Here is a 22,354-nt window from a genome sequence, read left to right on the forward strand (position 1 = left end):
ATGGCTCATTCAAATTCTGTCAAAGGCATTCAGAATATGTGTGTTACCCAAATAAAACTGACAAACAGTAAGTCTTTGAGAAGGGGTTTATCAAGCTAGGTGGTGCATTAGAAAAGGGGCTCATCTGTTTCCAAAATGCATCACAAAGTGCTTGAAAAAGCTGTAAACTAATTCCACATTGCACAAGGTGCAAACAACATTACGCCTGTTTCACACCAAGTGAAGTGTTTAAGTTTTTTTCAAGTTTGTAGGTGTCAAGGTACAGAAACCAAATAATTAAATGTAAAATAGCACTGGATAGACTTCAATGTAAAAATGAAATATACAATTTAAACCTACATTTACTCAGACACCTTCAACATTTCTCACATTATTACAGTTTTGCTATATATATCAAAAATTATACGTGGTGTCTGAATAATTTTTGGTTTGACTGTTAAAACTACAATGTAATTCATTCAAGAGCAGTGAGGGATTTTCATTTTCTTGGATTAACATTACAGCAGCCAGTAGCTAAATTAGGCGCGGTCACTTTAAGAGACGATGAACGCATCCAATATAATACACATCCCATTTCTTTCCTCAACTGTTTACTTTTACTTAAGAAATAACTGACAGTTTTTTTATAGCATAATTTCCAAGGTGAATATTTTGACATATTTCGTATGTATTTGTCAGCACAAGAGCAAAAATAAGCAAATTTGATGTTCAAGTGTTTTGAGACGCCTTTCTCTTCGCAGAAGAGAGCTTGGTTCAATTTTTTTTTACTGCGCGATAAGAGTCTCGCGTTGACGCAGCACGTTAATGCCGATAACGGCCCACCACCAATGAAAATATTGACATTTTGCATATTAATCCATTTAGCCTACCCCCCCCCCCAAAATAGGCTACAACTTGTAATGCTCCGATGCAAAGTAAACCACAATTTCTTTTCAATAATATAACGCATAATTAATATAATATAAATAATACTGCACACCTTTTAAATGTGTTAAATCTAAAATATGGTTTAATACCATGTAGCTTAGAAAGTATAAGCACAGACTCAGGCACAGGCTTGACATTCATCCTGCTTGAATTCGTTCTAATGAATGCACATAACTTTCATCTGTGAATTTCATTTCATTTCATTTCATATTTCTTTCATTTTTCCTGAATGTAACACACCAGTGAGGCAAAATGTGTGTGTGTGTGTGTGTGTGTGTATAAGTGTATTGTCTGTAGAACTGTAATGGTCCCTGATGTACACCAAAGCATGAGAAATGGCTGAAGGATTTGGCTGCAAAGAAATGTTTCATGTCTTTTGTCTTTATTGTGTGACATAGACATTAATCACTTGACTAGACTCCAAGATCTGTGTATAGCATAATAAAAATGCAAAGCAATTTTGAAAGAGATTGCCATAAATTGATCTAAATAATATTACTTACATCAACTTATTAAAGAAGATGTATATGTGGAACTGCAATTTAACATGTTCAAGAGCAGTTTACAAGAGATTACAAAGCATTACAAAAATGCCAAGAGAAGCTGTATGCATTGATTTGTTTAAGGAGCCTTCAGGAATCATCAGATCTGGGAGTCACTCAGTGCTGGCGGATCTGGATTGATTTTCTTCAGCTTCTCCGTGATAGACAAGTACTGCTTTTTCCTCTCCTCCTCAGAGAGCGAAGACGGATTGACCTCCAGGAATTTATATGCATCTCTAGACTGAATACGGAAGACGCTTTGAGCTGTCTGACAGCACAGACCAAATCTTTTCCAGTACTGAAAGATAAAAGACATGCCACCATTAATCACATTTACCAAAATATATTTTATTAAATATATCATAATTGACACAATTGACATTAACATACATAGTTTCAACTTCAATAAGGAGCTGCACTGATAAAAAAATAATAATATTACAACAACAACAAAAAAAAAACACTGCAATGATACATGGGGGGAAAAAATCTAGAAAAACAAACAAAAAAAATCCTACATTTTGTCATGATAATTTTAAAGAGTTCGTTTAATTTAAACTTTTAAAGCCAAAAATGGTTTTAACGATACAATTAAAGTAATCCATGTGTCTCCAAAGATTTAACCTCAGTTTTATGATTTTTTGATGGAAAAAAACGCTCCTGTTGGTATCTGTTTATTCTGTTGTAGCAGGAGACTGAAGTCCCACAGCTGATAGATTGCAAATTAGGCTGGAATTCACCTGTGATTTCTCTTACTAAATAACTCAAAAGCAGTAGAAATGTCTATGCCGGTGCCTCCAAAATGTACAGTTAGCCTGTAAAACCTAAATAAATCCCAGAACGTTTATCTTGTTGTAATAAAAATGATTACACGTAAAGAAAGACAAGGCAATCCCAATAAAATATAACTGTACTTTACATTATGAAATAATTATAATTCAATAACAAATAACAGGTGACTGCAGTTACTGCACAGAACTCATCTACTGGACATTATCATTATGTTTAGTATTTTTTTCTCATGTTTCAGCAATCTGTCTCATAATTGTTTTATTAGTCTAAACAAAGTGTAAAGTCTAAATGATTATTAAAGTGCATAACTTGTGCTATTATAGATATTATAGCCGTATACTGGGCATTACTACCACAATATGAATTGATTGTGTTTGGTCACCAGATGGTTTTAATCTGACCCAGTACATGACAATTTCCTACAGTTTGTCTTGTATTTAATCTACAGAAGTTTAGATTTTCAGTCTTGAGATTACATAAATATGCTCATTTGCATATGCAATTAATGGCAAAGAAGATGAATAAACGTAAATAAAATCATAAAAGTGGATAATGTTACAATACTGTTTGTCGCCTCTGTCATTTCTGACCTGAACCAGCTGGTAATTTTAAGGGCTCCATGCTATACAAAACTGTGCATTTATTTATTTATTTATTTTTATCTCTTTTCTCCTGTCACATGGCATGCTCATCTGATTCTAGTTAAGATGGTAATAACTTTCAATGATTAGACACTAGCATCTTGCTTGAGATTACAAAAATCTGAACACTATTAACCAGAGAATATTAGGGATAAACAAAAATGTGAGAACTCAGAGACTTCATGAAAGGCATAATCAAATCACATTAGGAACATTTGCTCAACGTCTAACTTACCTTTGCTGCATCTTCAATGGAGTCTATGAACTCATCCTTCATGTCCTCCATGTCAACCATTTCCTCCCCAGCAAAGGTTCTATCTTTCAGCGTGCTCAGAATAGCATCCACCTTCTCCCAAAACTTTTTCAGATCAACCAGAATTTGCTGGATTTGAGAAAGACACGCCTGGACTTCCGTCAGGTTGTCAGGGTCGGGAATCTCACCTGGAATGATTTATCAGAGATTATTATAAAGAACCTGTCAAGAGCATAACATGTATGAATTTACTGTATGTTTGTAACAATAAAATCGTAGAGAGACTCTCACCCATCCGTATTTTACAGTTGGCCAGCTTCAGCTGAAGATCAAGCTGCTTTATTTTGATGCTCCACTCTTCATTTCGCAGAAGTCTCTTCTCAGAGTCGAGTTGTTTCAGTGCTCTATCCAGAGCGATGGCAGTAGGCTCCTTCATAGCATCTGGATAGCCTCTAAAAAAGGCAAGGACCTTCTTAGTCCAGTGGCTTTGTTCTTCCTGAAATCTTCTGATGAAGCTGTTCAGCTCGTCAGTTGTTTTCTGAATTTGTTTCTCTTTCATCTCCGTTTTGTCGACTACTATTTTCAGATCCACTTCGAGTTTGGCCAGAGCATCCTCCAGACCCTGTCTCTCATCAGATTTTTTCTCTTTTTTTTCTTTGGTCTCAGCTTGTTCTTGATACACGTCACTGGTGCTTTTTTTCACACTTTGGTTGTGTGTATCATACCTGAATAATACAGTGCATTTCAAATAATTAACTGAATAAAGTGGATTTCATTTGCACAAGATAAGACACTGAACAATTTTCTTACTGAGGACAAATGTAATTCTATACAACAGTTCAATAGGCAGTTTCACACTGGAGGAACCTTTTCATAGTTCCTAGAACTATTGGTGGAAGTTCCCAGTTTTTGGCATGTTCTCATCACAGGAACTAGGAACGGTTTTATTTCTAGGAACTCCGTTTGGGGGAACTTAATTACATCCTACTTCAGAGTAGGGTCTTAAACAGTTCTACAGGATTCTACAGTTCTACACGAACTGTTGTGCATCTCTGATCAATACATATGTTCTATACCTATATACATTGACACTTTTTACAAAAAAAATATATTGTTGTGACCCAAAACAATTTGTGATCCATGACCCTGAATAGCAAATTATTTGACTACTTAAAAATAATCTGTACAAACAAGACATTAAATTTACCTGCAAGTATAAAATAACCCAGGTGTTTCCCCTTTATTCTTAGTTCCTATAAGATATTACTAATATTTTCACCTCATCACAATGTCATCCACTTGTCTTATGATGTCAGTGATCCACTCTTTGGCTTTCATTAGGAACTTCACCGCCAAAACAGGTTTGTTCTTCTCCACAGCTTTTATCAACATTGGAAACAGGGAGGTGACCAGGTTGGAGCTCGTGCCGACACACTACGAGACAACATAAATCAGCAAGTTAATCCTGTGATAGACTAAATAGTTATGATAGTTCAAAGTGACTACACAACCAATCATAACAGTATAGTAACTTCTGAAGTTATGTGACTGTCATGACTAATGGTGGTCATTTCTTATTTTCTAGTTTTCTCTTCTTGTTCTAGCTCGTTGTGACAAGTTTGAGTCCAGATATTGTCCAGTGTTCCTGTACTCTTTAGTTCTTCTTTTAGCTGTGCATAGCTGTGTTGGCTTGTGATACAGAGATGTCATGTTTAAGATTATTATTATCTTCATGCATGGGTCACATTGTTTTAGACTGCTTCTCAATTTTTTCCACCCAGTTCCATGGCTCCACCTCATCTGCTGAGTCCGCTTTGCCTTCTCTGCACTTTCCTTCCTGTGATGGACTGAAGCTCTATCTGTGAATCCATCTTTGCTGATTTTGATCAATCTTTGGAAAGACTCCTCTCAGTCCATAGCATGAGCACCACTGGGGGGGGGGGCTTTCTACTCTATTACTTTTCATTTGAAAATGTAATGTTCAGAATAAGACGTATTACATTGCATTTAGCATTAACTAGGCCTACCATACAGTCATGCACAGAAATGATTAAAGATGGTTACAGAGAACACCTTTTGAAAGTTAATCACAGCATCCACATAATCCATAGCTGAAGTGTTAAAGGGGAAAGACTCTTTTTGAATAAACATTTAAATTAGAGGGCTGATAGAGGACATTGATGGTTATGATGAATTAGGACACATACCTTCAGCAGAAGGGCTTCGGAGGATCCGAACAGCAGTTGTGTTTCAATAGCTTGATCTCTGATCAGACGCTCCAGCTTTGGGAATCCTCCCAGACTCAGGAAAGTCAGGTGATAAAGGAGAGCCGTTCGCTCCGCAGATGGAAGAAGCTCCTGAATGAAATCTGCTTTCATTATAGCGTTGTCATCGTCAATCTCTGAAATATTTCAAATATTTGTGATGGTTAACAACCTTTGGCATTCAATAGCTTATGGATAAAAAAGAATGCTGTACAAATAAGGCTATTTTTGTTTGAACTTTTTTTAATGAAAAAAAAACTGGATTGAAAACAACGCATTTTTTAAGGTTTCCTTTTTTTTGTGTAAGGAGACAAAATATGCAGTACTAGAGAGTCCCTGCAGAACCACTGTCAAAACATTTTAAAGGAAACTGACCCTATTTCCAAGGCCCTGGTTACACCTGTTATTAAGATGCATTTTTGTCCAGCTGATCACAAGTGGATGAAGGAAACATGAATATGTTTAGACCTGCCGTCTCTTTTGTCCATGTTCAACCACTTCAGTACTGATTTCTTGGAGGGGAGGATTTATGGGTGAGCAAATGAATGGGCGCATACAATTTACATATCAATGTGACTGGAGATGGCAGAACAACATACTGACAGCAGCGGATTTCATTTGTGCAGTGTGTTAGAAATCCAGAATGGTGAGAGAACATTGTGCTCGTAACGTTTATCCTTCCCAAAACAAACTTTTATCTCTTAGCTGAAAATCTTGAAATCTTGTCTGGCTTTTACCAAAATTACCGGTGATTCTGTCTTCTGACTTGGCTGTGCCACGCAGCAAGGAATGGAGAGAATTCAAATCTCATTACCCTTTCAGTTTAGGCAGATATTAAGCCATCGTCATCTAAAAGGTGATGTTTTGTCACCTCATCTTTTTAAGCAGATTTTTGGTAGTGGTTTGGTTATAGAGGATCCAAATAATTTAAGAACGATCTCAAATTTACCTTTTTTAGCCAAGGTTTTGGAAAAAGTGTCATTTAAGCAGCTGCAAGCATTAGTGGGCCATTTCAGTCAGGTGTTAAGTCCTGCCACAGCACTGAGACAGTGCTGGTAAAGTGTTAAATGACATCTTTGATTCACTGGATAATGGCATTAATGTTATTTAAATTCTGCTTGACCTTAGTGCAGCATTTGATATGGTGGACCATGAGATTTTGATCAGTCGCCTAGGACACTGGGTTGGCCTAAAAGGTAATGTTCTCAAATAGTTTAAGTCGCATCTCACTGACCGATTTTTCTCTGTTAATATTGGGGGCTTTAATTCTTCAAGATTACATCTTCCTTTGGGAGTCCCACAAGGTTAAATTCTTGCTCCAATTCTTTCCACCCTTTATATGCTACCATTAGGGGCATTTTTTCGCAAATATAAAGTGTCATTCCATTGCTACGCTGATGATACGCAGATTTATTTGCCTGTGAGTGAGTTAAACTTGCTTATACATGCTTGCTTATACGATGTTAAGGATTGGATGGCTGCAAAATTTTTGAAGCTTAATGAGAATAAAACTGGCATTACTGTGTTTGGTCCTAGAAAGCAGGAGGAGTTGCAGTGCTTGAATGCAACTTCCTTGTCTGGTTTTGTTAAATCTAATGTAAAAAATTTGGGATTTGTTCTTAGAGCTTTAGAGCTTTCCCTCGAGCAGGACCTAAATTGTGGAATGACCTCCATGAACCTATTTGATCTGCCAAATCCTTACACATGTTCAAAGCTGTCTTAACACAACTTCTTTTAAATACAAATGGAGAGCATTTTTAAAAGGGTTAGTGTTTATGTATGTTTATGTGTGGTGGATATAGCACTATTCGGACGGGAGTAGTCTTCTAAACTACGTTTGAGTTTCGATTCTTACCACCTGACGTTTGTGATTTTCATGTACCAATTCGGACGGGACTAACATCTCCGTGTTTATTACAGAGGTGGGAGGGTCTGATTTGTGCATCTGGGCGTCACAGAGATCACGCGCTCTGTATGCGTGCATTGCATTCATTCAGAATGATTGCCATTAGTATTAATACATAATAAATACTAAATGGCTAGTATAGCAAAACCATGTTAATGTGTGGTTCCTTTAGTTTAACTTATTTTCCTTTTTTTTTATTTTATTAAATGTAATTAAAACATTATGTTACTGAGTACATAAATGAACGTTAGTAATCTTACCTGATGCTGATATTACAATAGCCGGTATCAACAGTTTCTTGTTAATCTTGCTCTTGATTTTATTATTTGTATGTTTTTTTATTATTATTTATTTGCCGCTAAGCAAATATATCAAACATCCGCACGGTAAGGGCATCTACGGTAATTCATGTTGGCCCAAACACACATGGAAACGTGTTGTGAAATAAAATATCACCGGCAATCACAGACATTCACATTCGGACGGGATTAGTTTTCTCAGAGGATCACTGAGTTTGCTGAAAAACGGTAGGTAATTTGCTCTGGAATTATCACAGAGGTTGTGTGAGAAAAACACAGACGTGGCAGATTCGGACGGGATTAAAATCACCAAGTACGTCTGTGAAACGCAGATTTATCTAACAACCCAATGTAAAACTAGTCCCGTCCGAATAGGGCTTATGTCTACCTCTGTCATTTTCTTGTATTTTCTTTCTGTTTAATTTGTGACTGTAAAGCACATGAGTTGTATTGTAATGCAACATGAGTCGTATTAAACTGTGCAATATAAATAAATACACAAACAAATAAACAAAATGTAAAGGGGGAGGTGTTGCTTAAATGTATAACAATGTTTTCAGGATTTCTCAGAGGGCAGGCTTCAAGTATAACTCGTTTGAAGTAATGGTGCTTCACATAACATTATCCAGAGAAACAAATGTTAATGATAAATCCCCTGTTATGTTTGTACTGGCTACTATATACAGGCCACCAAGACACCATACAGACTTTATTAAAGAGTTTGGTGATTTTACATCTGAGTTAGTTCTGGCTGCAGATAAAGTTTTAATAGTTGGTGATTTTAATATCCATGTTGATAATGAAAAAGATGCATTGGGATCAGCATTTATAGACATTCTGAACTCTATTGGTGTTAGACAACATGTTTCAGGACCTACTCATTGTCGAAATCATACTCTAGATTTAATACTGTCACATGGAATTGATAGTGTTGAAATTATTCAGCCAAGTGATGATATCTCCGATCATTATTTAGTTCTGTGCAAACTTCATATAGCCAAAACTGTAAATACTACTTCTTGTTACAAGAATGGTAGAACCATCACTTCTACCACAAAAGACTGCTTTTTAAGTTATCTTCCTGATGTATCCCAATTCCTTAGCATATCCAAAACCTCAGAACAACTTGATAATGTAACAGAAACTATGGACTCTCTCTTTTCTAGCATTTTAAATATAGTTGCTCCTTTATGCTTAAGGAAGGTTAAGGAAACCAGTCTGACACCATGGTATAATGAGCATACTCTCACCCTAAAGAGAGTAGCCCGAAAAATGGAGCGCAGCTGGAGGAAAACAAAACTAGAGGTATTTCGTATTGCTTGGCGGGAAAGTAACCTATCCTACAGAAAAGCATTAAAAACTGCTAGATCTGATTACTTTTAATCTCTTTAAGAAGACAAACATAACCCCATGTATTTATGCAATATAGTGGCTAAATTAACGAAAAATAAAGCCTCAACAAGTGTTGACATTTCCCAACACCACAGCAGTAATGACTTTATGAACTACTTTACTTCTAAAATCGATACTATTAGAGATAAAATTGCAACCATTCAGCCTTCAGTTACAGTATCGCATCAGACAGTACACTATAGACCCCCTGAGGAACAGTTCCACTTATTCTCTACTATAGGAGAGGAAGAATATTATAAACTTGTTAAATCATCTAAACCAACAACATGTATGTTAGACCCTATTCCATCTAATGCTGGGTACACACCAAAAGATAACGGGGCTGATTTTGGGCTGAATTCAGCCCTTCCAACAATCCTATCTATGTCCCGATTTTCTTGATGGTTCTACAGATTATCTTATCAGATTTTCCCTTGGTGTGAGGTGGTTTAAGAGTGTCCGAACCTGACTGGAATAACTTCAGAGCCACCCTGATCGTGAATTGTAAATATTTAACGTTTGATATTTCCAATCAGAAATCCTGATGTGTGGGGGAACCCCAAGGAAAAACAAGTGTATGCTCTGGAGATTATCATGTGAATGTAACAATGTCTAATCAGAAAACGAATGATCACGTTCTTAAAGAGTGATGTAAGATCTGATAACAATTATTTAAAGTTTATTTAATAAGGCAATTTCAAAGAGAATAAGATATCTTTTCCAAAAGATAACTGAGAACGATTATAAAAAAAAAAAACATGTCTGTGTGATCATTCCAAAACTATCATTGCAATTTCTTCCTTACTACTTCCTTCCTTTATTCTGAAGTCTTGCAAGATTTTGAGATTTCGTGTGTTCACAGTCAACACTCTGGTTGAAAATCTGTTAGTGTGTGGTGTGCTGTCTGTCACATCATGGCACACCACACACTATAGGAGCAGAACAGTTAAATCTAGGAATTTTTGTACTCACGTTTGTGGTCTATCACATTTTGAAAATCTTCTAAGATATAAAAAAATATTTTGGTGTGTACCCAGCATAAGTCCCTAAAAGAGGTGCTTCCAGAGGTCATAGATCCTCTTCTGACTATTTTTAATTCCTCATTGTCATTAAGATATTTCCCCAAAACCTTCAAACTGGCTGTTATTAAGCCTAGCATCAAACAAAAAACACTCACACAACTTGACCTCAAAGAACTAGTTAATTATAGACCAATCTCAAATCTCCCTTTCTATCCAAGATATTAGAAAAGGGGGTATCCTCACAATTATATTCCTTCTTAGAGAAAAATGGTAGATGTGAGGATTTCCAGTCAGGATTTAGACCATATCATAGTACTGAGACTGCTCTCCTTAGAGTTACAAATGATCTGCTCTTATCATCTGATCGTGGGTGTATCTCTCTATTAGTTTTATTGGATCTTAGTGCTGCGTTTTACACAACTGACCACAGCATTCTTTTGCATAGACTAGAACACTTTGTTGGCATTAATGGAAGTGCATTAGCATGGTTTAAGTCGTACTTATATGACTGCCATCATTTCGTAGCAGTGAATGAAGATGTATCATATCGATCACAAGTGCAGTATGGAGCACCTCAAGGCTCAGTACTAGGGCCGTTACTCTTCACGCTTTACATGTTACCCTTGGGAGATATCATCAGGAAACATGGTGTTAGCTTTCACTGTTATGCTGATGATATTCAGCTCTATATTTCTTTGAGGCCCGGCGAAACACCAATTTGAAAAATTAACAGAATGCATAGTTGATATAAAAAATTGGATGACGAGTAATTTCTTACTGCTAAATTCTGAAAAAACAAAGGTGTTAATTATAGGAACTAAAAACTTAATGTAATAACCTAAAAGACTGGAGACTTGATGGCTGCTCTGGAAATTCTTTGTCATCAGTTAGGAACCTTGGTGTGCTATTTGATAGCAATCTTTCCATAGAAAGCCATGTTTCTAACATTTGTAAATTCTAAATTTTTCCATCTCAAAAATGTATCTAAATTACAGCTTATGTTTTCAATGTCAAATGCAGAAATGTTAATCCATGCGTTTATGACCTCAATAATAATAATACCTAGAATATCAAAATCAAATGCGGGTGGCAGATCCTTTTCCTATTTAGCTCCTAAACTCTGGAATAACCTACCTAACATTGTTCGGGAGGCAGACACACTCTTGCAGTTTAATTTAAAAGATTAAAGACCCATCTCTTTTACCTGGCTTACACATAACGCACTAATACGCTTCTAATATCCAAATCTGTTAAAGGATTTTTAGGCTAATCATGTTACAGATTTACAGATCCCCTGTAAAGACCTTGTCTCAGAGGAGCACCAGGACAAGACCACAGGAAACAGATGGTTCTTCTGCACAATCTGACTTTTCTGCAGCCTGGAATTGAACTACTGATTTCGTCTGGTCAGAGGAGAACTGGCCTCCCGACTGAGCCTGGTTTCTCCCAAGGTTTTTTTCTCCTTTCTCCATTCTGTCACCGATGGAGTTTCGGTTCCTTGCCGCTGTTGCCTCTGGATTGTTTAGTTGGGGACACTTCATTTTCAGCGATATCGTTGACTTGATTAGCAAATGATTGCACAGATACTATTTAAACTGAACTGATATGATGACATCACTGAATTCAATGATGAAGTGCCTTTAACTGTCATTTTGCATTATTGACACATTGATTTCCTAATTATTGTTGTTTAGTTGCTTTTACAATCTTTTTTGTTTACAGCACTACATAAAAAAAGGTGACTTGACTTGTGCGCTTTCCATAATGTTTATACATTATATCTGTAGGCGGTCATTTGTGGCTGTTTGAAATCATTTTAGCACGTGAAGGTCTACACTATGAACACAATCCAGTCAAATCCATTTTTGAATACCTCTGGAAGTGGTCGAAAGTGGACAAGCTCAAAACGTTCCTGTGATCCAAGGTGGCGTTTGTGCTTACGCTACTTTCCGGCAGGGCGGCTCTCTGGGGAACGGCAGTGTGGGAGAATCAAGACCCATGCTGCGCCTCGTTCCAGGCACTCTCCGAAAAGATGAGGAGGGTTTTCAATCGGGCGGTGACAGGTAGGGAGGCGGCCAGACTACTCGCTGATCTCCTCCAAGGTCATGGTTCGGTGTCAGAATATTCCATCCAGTTTCGCACCCTGGCTGCAGAGTGCCGTTGGAATGAGGAGGCGCAGTGGGACAGATTCCTGCATGGGTTGGCTGACTGTATTCAGAGGGAAATTTATATGCTGGACCTTCGCACTAGTCTCAATGGACTTATCGAATTAGCACTTCGAGTGGATGCTCGGCTGAGCAGAATGGGCTTTTTTCAACAAGACCATCCAGTTCGCAGCATGGAGACCAGACGTTCGGAGTTCCTGGATATGGTCAGTCCCCCATACGATCCGGAGCCCATGCAGGTGGGTAGAGCTCGGCTTTCCCGGGAGGAGAAGGAACGGTGGAGATCCCAAAGACTGTGCCTTTACTGCGGGAGGGCGTGCCACTTCATCCACTCATGCCCGTTAAAAGATCAAGCCCGGTAGTAACTTTGAGGCTACTATCGGGTGGGATCTCCCCCGAGAAGACCTCATCCTCACCATCATCATCTACTCTCCTTCTGGTAAGACTAAGGTGGGCAACCAACACTCATGACACCCAGGCCTTATTGGATTCGGGGGCAGAAGGTAATTTTATGGATTTAGAACTGGCTCACCACCTCCACATTCCTACCACCCCCCTCACGTACAAGATAACTGTCAATTCTCTTTTTTGTGGGGAAGAAGGATGGGTCTCTGCGACCGTGGATTGACTATCGATGGTTAAACAACATCACGGTAAAGAATATTTATCCTTTGCCGTTGATGTTTTCAGCTTTCCAACGATTGCAGGGAGCATCCATCTTCACAAAATTGGATTTACGTAACGCTTATCATTTGGTTCGCATAAGGAAGGGAGATGAATGGAAGGCCGGATTTAATACCCCCAGAGGGCACTTTGAATACTTGGTTATGCCCTTCGGGCTATCCAACTCGCCCGCGGTCTTCCAAGCAGTCGTCAATGACGTGCTGAGCACGTCAGACGAGTGCTTCAGAGGTTGCTAGAGAATGGGCTTTTTGTCAAGGCGGAGGAATGCGTTTTTCATGCCCCTTTTTAGGGTACATCGTCTCGTCTGAGGGAGTGCGTATGGATCCTGACAAGGTTAAGGCTGTGATAGATTGGCCGAGTCCAGATTCCCGTAAGGCCCTACAGAGGTTTCTGGGATTCGCCAATTTTTATCGACGTTTTATTCGTAACTTCAGCCAACTAGTCGCTCCTCTGACCGCCTTGACCTCCCCTAGAACGACGTTCAGGTGGTCCGATACAGCGGAAGCTGTATTTGCCAAACTTAAGAGCCGTTTCGTTTCGGCTCCCATCCTCGTTGCCCCTGATCCATCATGTCAGTTCGTAATGGAGGTCGACGTGTCAGAGGTGGGGGTAGGAGCAGTTATTTCCCAGCATTCTGCCACAGACGATAAGATTCACCCTTGTGCGTTTTTTTTTCATCGTTTATCACCTGCCGAACGGAATTATGACATTGGTAACAGAGAGTTGTTGGCAGTCAAGTTAGCACTGGAGGAATGGCGCCACTGGTTAGAAGGGTCAAGGGTGCCTTTTATCGTTTGGACCGATCACAAGAACCTAGAATACATTAGAACTGCTAAAAGACTCAACTCTAGGCAGGCTCGGTGGGCACTTTTTTTAGGTCGTTTTGACTTTACTCTTTCGTATCACCTGGGTTCCAAAAACGTCAAACCTAATTCTTTATCACGTATTTTTGACCATTCCCAACGCCTGTATTTTACCTGAGATATTAGTGGTCTCCACTCTAAGATGGGAGGTCGAATCCAAAGGTCATGAAGGCCTTAGAAGGGGTAATGCCTCCCCCCGATTGCCCACTGAACCGGTTATTTGTGCCTGAGGAGTATCGGTCTGAGGTAATTCAGTGGGGTCACTGCTCCAGTATAGCTCGTCATCCAGGAGTTAATCGTACCAGTTTATTGGTTAAGCAACGATTCTTTTTGTGCCACTGGTAAGACGTCCAACCGACCATTGTCAATCCCTTCGAGACCCTGGTCCCACATCGCGCTAGATTTTGTTACCGCCCTCCCAGGGCAAGACTGCAGTTTTGATGATCGTGGACCGGTTCTCGAAGGCGGCTCATTTTATCGCCTTCATCACATCTTTCGTTTACATGGCCCGCTGATGGACGTGGTTTCCGACAGGGGTCCCCAATTTGTGTCCAAATTTTGGCAAGAATTATGTAGACGACGGTTAGTCTCTCTTCGGGGTTTCATCCCCAAAGCAATGGTCAAACAGAGAGGGCCAACCAAGATCTGGAGAGAGTATTGCGATGTTTGGTTTCCAAGAATCCTTCCTCTTGGAGCCAACAACTTTCTATGGTGGAGTACGCCCACAGCTCATTACCAGTGTCAGCTACGGGCCTTACTCCGTTTGAGTGTAGTTTAGGTTACCAACCACCAATTTTTGCCAGTACGGAATCCGAAGTCGCGCCCCTCTGCTCACGCCTTCGTCCAGAGGTGTCACCACACTTGGACTAGAGCACGTGAGACTCTTCTCCAAGTGGGGGTGCGCACCAAGGCCAATCGCCACCGGTCAAAGCCTCCCGTATACGTCGTTGGTCAAAAAGTGTGGCTTTCTACTAAGAACATTCCTCTCCGCTCCGTCTCTAATAAGCTTGCTCCCAAAATCATTGGCCCATTTCCTGTCACCAAGATCATTAGTCCGGTGGCAGTCCACCCCAAACTTCCTCCTACGTACAGGAGAATTCATCCCGCCTTCCATGTATCAAAGATTTAACCCGTGTTTTGGGCACCTATTAATCCGCCTGTCCCGGTTCCTCCCCCGCCGCGTCTCATAGCGGGGGAACCGACTTATTTGGTTAGTCGCATTCTGGACTCGGGAAGGAGGGGATGCGGATTTCAGTACCTGGTGGACTGGGAGGGTTACGGTCCGGAGGAGAGAAGTTGGGTTCCTGCTAGAGACATTCTGGATCACTCTCTGATTGATGATTACAATCGTCAGGTAAGCCCGCCAGGGAATGCCAGGAGGCGTTCTTAGGGGAGGGGTACTGTCACGGTTTATGAATTCACTCTCTCTCTTTCATCTAGTGTGCTGTTGTGTGTGTGTCTGTGGGCGTGGTCACTGATCAGCGATGATCAGCAGCGCCAGCTGGTTTCAATTGTTTGTTCCCTTTATAAGTTCAGTAACCTGTGTTTCATGTTGTCAGATCGTTGTTTCTCCTCGGTGTGCTCCCGTACCTGTTTCCGTGTCCTTAGTTCCTGCCGGAGTCTCCTTGTTGTCGTCATTTGTTCCTGGATCTTCAATCAGCACTGGATTACCGAGCACCGTCAGAAGGACTATTCACGCACCGGGATTCGAGGGATCATCACTGGACTGAGCACCACCATCTGTTGTCCACCGAAGTCCCTGCGTCACCATTCCACCAGCCTTGTGTCCGCCCGCCTTTTTCCTGTGATACTTCGTCATTATCTGACTCTTGTGCTGTTTATCAATAATTACGCCTTGCAATTACATCCTGTTTCTGTCATACGTAACATGATTAGTAAATGTTTACAAAAAGATACAAATTATGAATAGTTTCCACTTTAGATTGGACACTGAAAAAACAAACAATTCATAAAAGATGTGTAAATGGTAGTGGTGTCAAAGTTAATGCTTTAACGCAGGCGATTATAATTTTTTTTCAGTTTAACACATTCAAAATATTTAACGTAATTAACACAGGGGCAGGGCTAGATTTGGCCACCCCACTGACAACTGCAAAAGAATTGCGTTTGTTCAGATGAATAACATCTTTACGAGTAAGTTACATTGGTAACACTTTATAATAACATTCAGTTATTAGTAATTTATAAATTATTAGTTAATGATGACCTAATCATTTACAAAACATGACTACACATTCATAAATTATTAAGTTAATATTATAGTAACGATTTATTAATTCAGTTATAAGTCACTTATGAGTTATTGGTTAATGAGGAACGAATCATTTACAAAACATGAATATACGTTCATAAATGATTAATAAGTGGTATGCTAACAATTTACAACTGTGTTGTAATTTATCTTAAAAAAAAGAAATCAATCTTGAAATAAATCAAACTGATTATTAGTAGATGGTTTAAGTTATTAGTTGATACATTATTCATCACTTATAAATCATTGGAGTATTTATGTCAAAATTGTTTTGTATAAGTGTCGCAATAAACAATTGTTAGTAATGAACAAATGATGAACAAACTATTAGTAAATGATCAGTATATGATTTATTGGGGAATTTGTTAGCTGGTCTGTTTTCAAAAGCACAAACATACACTATTTTTAAGATTAATTAATTTGTTTTGAAGTGGATAAACATTTATAAATCCCTTAGTCAGGTGATTCCAGTGGGTTGTGTTAAATCCTTTCCCTCATCAGCACAGACTTGTGTTCTGTGTGGAGTGTGTGGGATCTAGTGATGAAGTGAACCTCTCAACCGCTTTTACCTTCCACTGAAGCTCACATCAGGTGCACAGAGTTAAAGACTCCATGTGTGTCAGAAAAGACAGCTGTCTATACCCTCACCAGTCAGTACTTAGTACACACTACAAAGTGTTCAACGCCTGTTATAAATGATGTGTAAATGCATGAATAAATCATTTATTTACAAAACTTTCTGCATCATTATTATTTTAATAATTCACTGACTTACTCTACTTTGTACTTTTTACTTGTTTTCGGTTTAAGAGATGAAGTCAGCAACACTGTGGACACACGTGTGCATGTTTCATACAGATTACATAATCATTCCATTTGAATTGGTTAATTTGAAAGTAGACATATATATGTCTAGATATATAGATATATTTCTATACGCCTGTAAGGCAAATATATACACAAAGTTTTAAACTCAAGTTCACAGGCAGAGATGGCAGAAAGCGCATCCTGTTAGCTTTACATTAATTTAATTTTTTTATTTTTAATGTTTTGCTCAATATGATTTTAAGTGGCAGATCAGTGGGCTTGCAGCGGTTGAATATCTAAATTGAGACATCCTCAGTCCCATTAGTCCATCAGTCCCAGACCAAATCTAAAATACTATGTGGAGGACACAAAATAATATATTTATTATATGACTGCGTGGTGAAACTATGAACTGAACTCATATTTAAACATGGTCGCCGTGCTCTGTACAGGGGAAGTTTTGGCCTAGTGGTTAGAGTGTTAGACCTTACCCTAGGGTTGTGGGTTTGAATCTCAGGCCAGCAATTCCACTACTTAGGTGCCCTTGAACAAGGCATCGAACCCCGAACTGGTCCCTGGGCGCCGCAGCATAAATGGCTGCCCACTGATCCAGTGTGTGTGTGTGTTCACTGCTCTGTGTGTGCGCACTTGGATGGGTTAAATGCAGAGCACAAATTCTGAGTATGGGTAACCATACTTGGCTGAATGTCACGTCACACATATTTATCCTTACAATTTCTCAAGAGCAATTTTTGTATGTTTATTGTCCCCCCTACTGTTAGGTCACATTTTTAAAGGATTAAAGAGTTAATATTTTGATATTAAGTAATTTTATATTAGTTTGATTAGATTTAGATTAGTTAAACATTCTGATTAATAAAATGTTACAGTTGACTTTTGTGATTGTGTTGCTTTTCAGAATGAACATACCTAACTCAGCCTTCACCAGCTCTCCAGAGGTTTCTGCAATAAAAAGAGAAAACAGAGTGGCATCAACAGTGAAATTAACAGCAATAGCTACCAATACATATATACCAAAAAAGAGGCTACCATCAGCGTTTCTAAATGAGCAGCATGCACCGCAGCACTGTCTTCATATGTGTTTATCAGCCCAACACAACACAGCTGGAAGGTCTGTGCCAAGGTTTCACACCAAAAGACCACATTTTCTGTATTTTCATGTCATTTTATGTAATTGGTATAATGTCAACATATCCTCAACAGTAGAGCAGATCAATATAAAGTTTTGAGAGTTTAAAGATATTCTGTTGATTTTAAGGGTGTGTCCTTCCTGGCGTCTTTCATGTAAATACCGATTTGTGTTCTTATCAGGTCCAGGGTTTTGTCTTATGTAAATAATGTCTTCATGTGGAGCAAGGGGTATTTAAGCTACTTCTGCCTGTGTTTCATGGCAAATTTAATGCATGTGCTTCAGGGCAGAATATGTTAAGGGTGGATTATAGAAGTATTATAGATCTTACGTAGGGACAGACCTATTAAATACCCATCTCAAGTTTTGTTAAAGCATTGTATATGCGTTTGCATAAATTCAGATTTTTGAACAGTCTTCAAAGAGTAACTAAACCCTAAACCAACTTTTTTAAGTTAATGATCTGTAAGAATGGGGCTTTATTAGTGCTGTTCATTGATTAGAGTAGCTTTTTTGACATTTGAGTATAAAGTGTTTTAATTCTACAGTATGTGGTGTAAAAACATTTAGTGCTGCCCTCTTCAGGTTGAACAGTGGTTACTGCAGTTGATTTTTCCTATTGGATGTTGCGGTGGCAAGTGACGTAAGCAGTTTGCAGCTCACCACACCTCCTTAAATCCATCTTGTTCCTTAAAAATCACTGTAGTGAGTCAGGAGTTGGAATTGTAAATAGTATTGAAAAAAAGTATTGAAAATGACCAGGATAGACTATTATAACATCTATTTAGCATAGCATTTATATAGTTATTTAGATTATTTTGTGTAGCATATAAGTTCGCGTAGATTTATCTGTATTTAGTACAGTGGTCAGGATGGTACGGAGGTGTGTTGCTGGTTGTGACAGCACTGCTGTACTGCATAGTTTTCCAGCAGACTTGAAAATTAGGCACCAGTGGTGGCATGCACTTGGGCCGGAAAACCGCGAATTCCAGCCTAGAGCTGGAGTGTGCAAACTGCATTTTACGCGGGATTGCTTCTTCAATGCAATGGAGGTGGAAATCGGCTTCTCCACACAGCTCGCGCTGAAAAGTGACACGGTGCGGGAGTTAAGGCTGCAGTTTGAGCCAGCAGCTCGAATTGATATGGCTCAGCCCACAGACACCTCGACATCCTACACTTCAGGTGAAGGTGGGCGAGAAAAGTCCTCTACTTCAAATGAACGCTCTGATGCAAAGCTACTTCTCACAGCTGAAAGTGCTCTAACTAGCTTAAAATTGTAATAGTTCCTTACTTATGTTTGTCACACACATCATTTTTGTGTCTTTAGAAAGAAGACCCTTTGGGTTTTACTTTTTATCAAACAGATTGGATAATCCTCAAAAATATTAAAGGTTATAGACATTGAAGTGCAATGTTTTTAACACAGTGATTTTTTTTTAATTTGATAAAAAAATACATGAAATCAGTCCTGGAGCAATCTAGAAAAGTAATGGGTTGAAAGCCACATGTCTCATGAGTTTCTATTTCAAAGGTAACATGAAAAATGTTTTTCTGAGGCTATATTTATACCCCCCACCCCCAAATATATATTTAAAAAAAATATACCAACTGTATTTAAGGCTTCTACAAACTATTTCGTAATTACACCTACCACTGCATATTTTTTAGACAGAAACCTAGAAATCATATAAATCATATAAGTGATTTATTTGATCACTTTGTATGATTTGTATGCCAATTACAGAACATCCTGAGATTGTTAGAAATACATCATTTACAATGAATTACGATGCAGATAAGTGCTGATGTTCTGATGGCCGCTTATACAGATGGTAATAACGCAAATGTGCCAAAGTAAATAATCCCCTCTCTCTATTCATATAGACGCGTTCACTTTGATAGCCGTGATCATACAGTAATAGCGAGCTGATTTGGGCTGATTTGCACTCGATGCAGATGGTAATCATGCAGATACATTCACATTCAACATAAAACACACTCTCACATATATAAAAACTGTTGAAAAATAAAACAAACAAACAAAAAGGCGATCACTGTAAGTTCTGCCTCCATCAGCTGACAGGTGCGTCAGAGCGCATCACTAGGGAGCGCCAAAATTCAAATATACTATTTTTCACTTTTTTTCTTTATTTTTGTGGATCGTCTTGTTCTGTTTGTGACACTGTACGCTGCAAAACCATGCCCTTTTTTTACTACCAAGATGCAGTTTTAGAGCATGAATTATTCCATAGTGGACGCAAACAGTTCTGTCGCTAAAGAACTGAAACGTAAACAAAGGAATCATGATCCATATTACAACGTTATTGCTTCGTTGGACTTAACGTGCTTCATGAGATGTCATTCAGTGGAACCTTATCTTCCTAACTAAACCGGGATTTACAGCTGTGGATGTGTTTATGACTCGCTATTACGACGGATCTGGTATGTAGAGCGTTTCCATCGCTCATGTTTGTATGTGTACTGCTTACACAAATGTAGCAAATACAGTCTTTATAAGCTTTCCATTTAAAAACAGTGATCTGATCTGTCCTCGATGCATGAGGCTAAGATCTTTATAATGATACATAGTTAAATATATGCAGATTAAATTTGTCCCGTTTCATTTACTCTATTCGTAAATATTGACAAGCGCAAACACGGGGAGTTGAGGATGCCCACATCTGGGTGCAGGCTAACAGGTTAAAGTGCCACTCAGCGGTCAAAAGCTGCAAATGGACTTTGCAAATGCGGCGACACTCGCGGCGGCGGAATGATAATTTTGGTTGGCCACCTACTGTACATTTACAAATGATTATTAAGTAATATACTAACACTCATTTCCCCTATTTTAGGGTGTATTAAATCTTATACTTGTGTTTTAGTAATTATATGAATAAAATTGTCTTTTACCGGAACTACGTCTCTGGCTTCATGCATAATTCAAACCTGTGTGCTTGTATTTTGGTGGTTTAACTATTGAGTTAGTCAAACCCTATTCTCTGTGAAATTCCCCGGGTGGCGTTGCCGGTAAAAGTCCTACTCGTCACACACAGAACTATTATTTCGGACTAAATGAATGAGTTTAAATTAGGTGTCTTACCTTTGCTATTAGCCATGCTTTTTAATGAACGTTCACTGGCGAAGCATCCAACTGTGAGGACTCTAAAATAATAAAAACAATATATGATGTAAGAATCATAATATAAGCTTAAAACCCTCTTGTAACCGAAAGTGTGAGTTTCCATTAACCCCTTTTTGTATTACATTTTTAGTAATCGGACAATGTGTCTTGAAAAAAAATCTGTTGGATTTTAACATAAAATATGTACATTAGTTATGCTTACTCTGCGTGTTAAATTAAAATGACTTTTATATGTAAAATTATCATATTTTGATTCGAGTTCAAAATTTCTATTTTTAGTTATTCTGACTTTCATTTATTGTTTACACAATTTTTATATTAACAGAGCTCAACAGAATGTTTAAAAAACAAACCTCGCAACACAATCACAAAGAGACAGATTTGTTTAATTTTAAATTCACAGTAACATTTCTGTTGAAAAATGTACTTCAGCCCAACAATGAATATTCAGCAATGTCTTCAAAAGATTTTTGAATTTCGGTGCACTTTTTTTCCTCTATATAATGTTGATATGGTAACTAGTAAATGGCATAAATTTGGTTATGCTAGCATGTGTGTAAATAGTTAAACTAAGTTAAAACTAACCCCATGTAAGTTGTATGTTGTATAACCCCATGTATGTCCCCCACGCTCCCCTACATCAGTCTTAGTACATAGTAATTCTATTCAGGTAAAGTTTTTAATAATTGATACATTTTATCTGCAATTTGATCACTAATTATAAGGTTTCTATTCCCTAGTGACTTGTATTTTAGGCTGAACAAGCCCTTCCAGGAAGATGCAGGGAGGGTTTTGTTTGATAGTAGTAATGCACATGCAATGATGGATAGAGTTTTAATAATAACAAATAAAGCACATACATTTGGACAACAGTGTACTGATAGTGTTCTACTCACCTGTGGTGTTTTCAGTGTTCTTTTCCAGCTGTCCTCCAGCAAACCACACCAGCCTTATATACAGTAGTGCTGCTATAGGGCAGGGCCAGCTGGGGCTATAGCTCCGCCTTAAATTTACATAGCACCAGAAGTCCTCCCAATAATGTTTTAGTTATTCTCCTTTTTGCTTTCCTCAGTGTGACTTTCATTAAATATAAAAAGCCATTTCAAATCCTTATGAATATGACATGTTTCATATTATAAATGCAAACTTATATTTCCTACTGACATATTACAGCAAAAGATGCCTGTGAGACTTCTGTAGAGCACTGTATATGTGATCCTGTAGACTTCTGTG

At 38.4% G+C, this 22,354-nt stretch overlaps 1 protein-coding gene across 1 annotated transcript; it reads right to left on the bottom strand.

Moving 5' to 3' along the window:
• Nucleotides 1-1,187: 1,187 nt before the first annotated feature.
• Nucleotides 1,188-22,057, bottom strand: LOC113070348 (uncharacterized). Its single transcript, XM_026243633.1, has 8 exons — nucleotides 22,018-22,057; nucleotides 21,080-21,141; nucleotides 17,760-17,792; nucleotides 5,363-5,556; nucleotides 4,435-4,589; nucleotides 3,447-3,880; nucleotides 3,138-3,343; nucleotides 1,188-1,767 (listed from the first exon to the last, which is right to left on the bottom strand). The coding sequence occupies exons 2-8, from the start codon at nucleotides 21,093-21,095 to the stop codon at nucleotides 1,570-1,572; spliced, it is 1,236 nt and encodes a 411-aa protein (XP_026099418.1). The 5' UTR covers nucleotides 21,096-21,141; nucleotides 22,018-22,057; the 3' UTR covers nucleotides 1,188-1,569.
• Nucleotides 22,058-22,354: the final 297 nt, after the last annotated feature.

The sequence above is a fragment of the Carassius auratus genome, unplaced genomic scaffold, assembly GCF_003368295.1.
Source record: "Carassius auratus strain Wakin unplaced genomic scaffold, ASM336829v1 scaf_tig00003761, whole genome shotgun sequence".
Taxonomy (NCBI): Eukaryota; Metazoa; Chordata; class Actinopteri; order Cypriniformes; family Cyprinidae; genus Carassius; species Carassius auratus.

What these genes read in the sequence shown, in the direction of transcription:
- LOC113070348 (XM_026243633.1), bottom strand. An exon ending in CCGAAGCCCTTCTGCTGAAG is followed by an intron (nt 4,590 to 5,362) that starts GTATGTGTCCTA and finishes GTTGTCTCGTAG; the next exon opens with TGTGTCGGCACGAGCTCCAA. An exon ending in GTGGATGACATTGTGATGAG is followed by an intron (nt 3,881 to 4,434) that starts GTGAAAATATTA and finishes TGTATTATTCAG; the next exon opens with GTATGATACACACAACCAAA.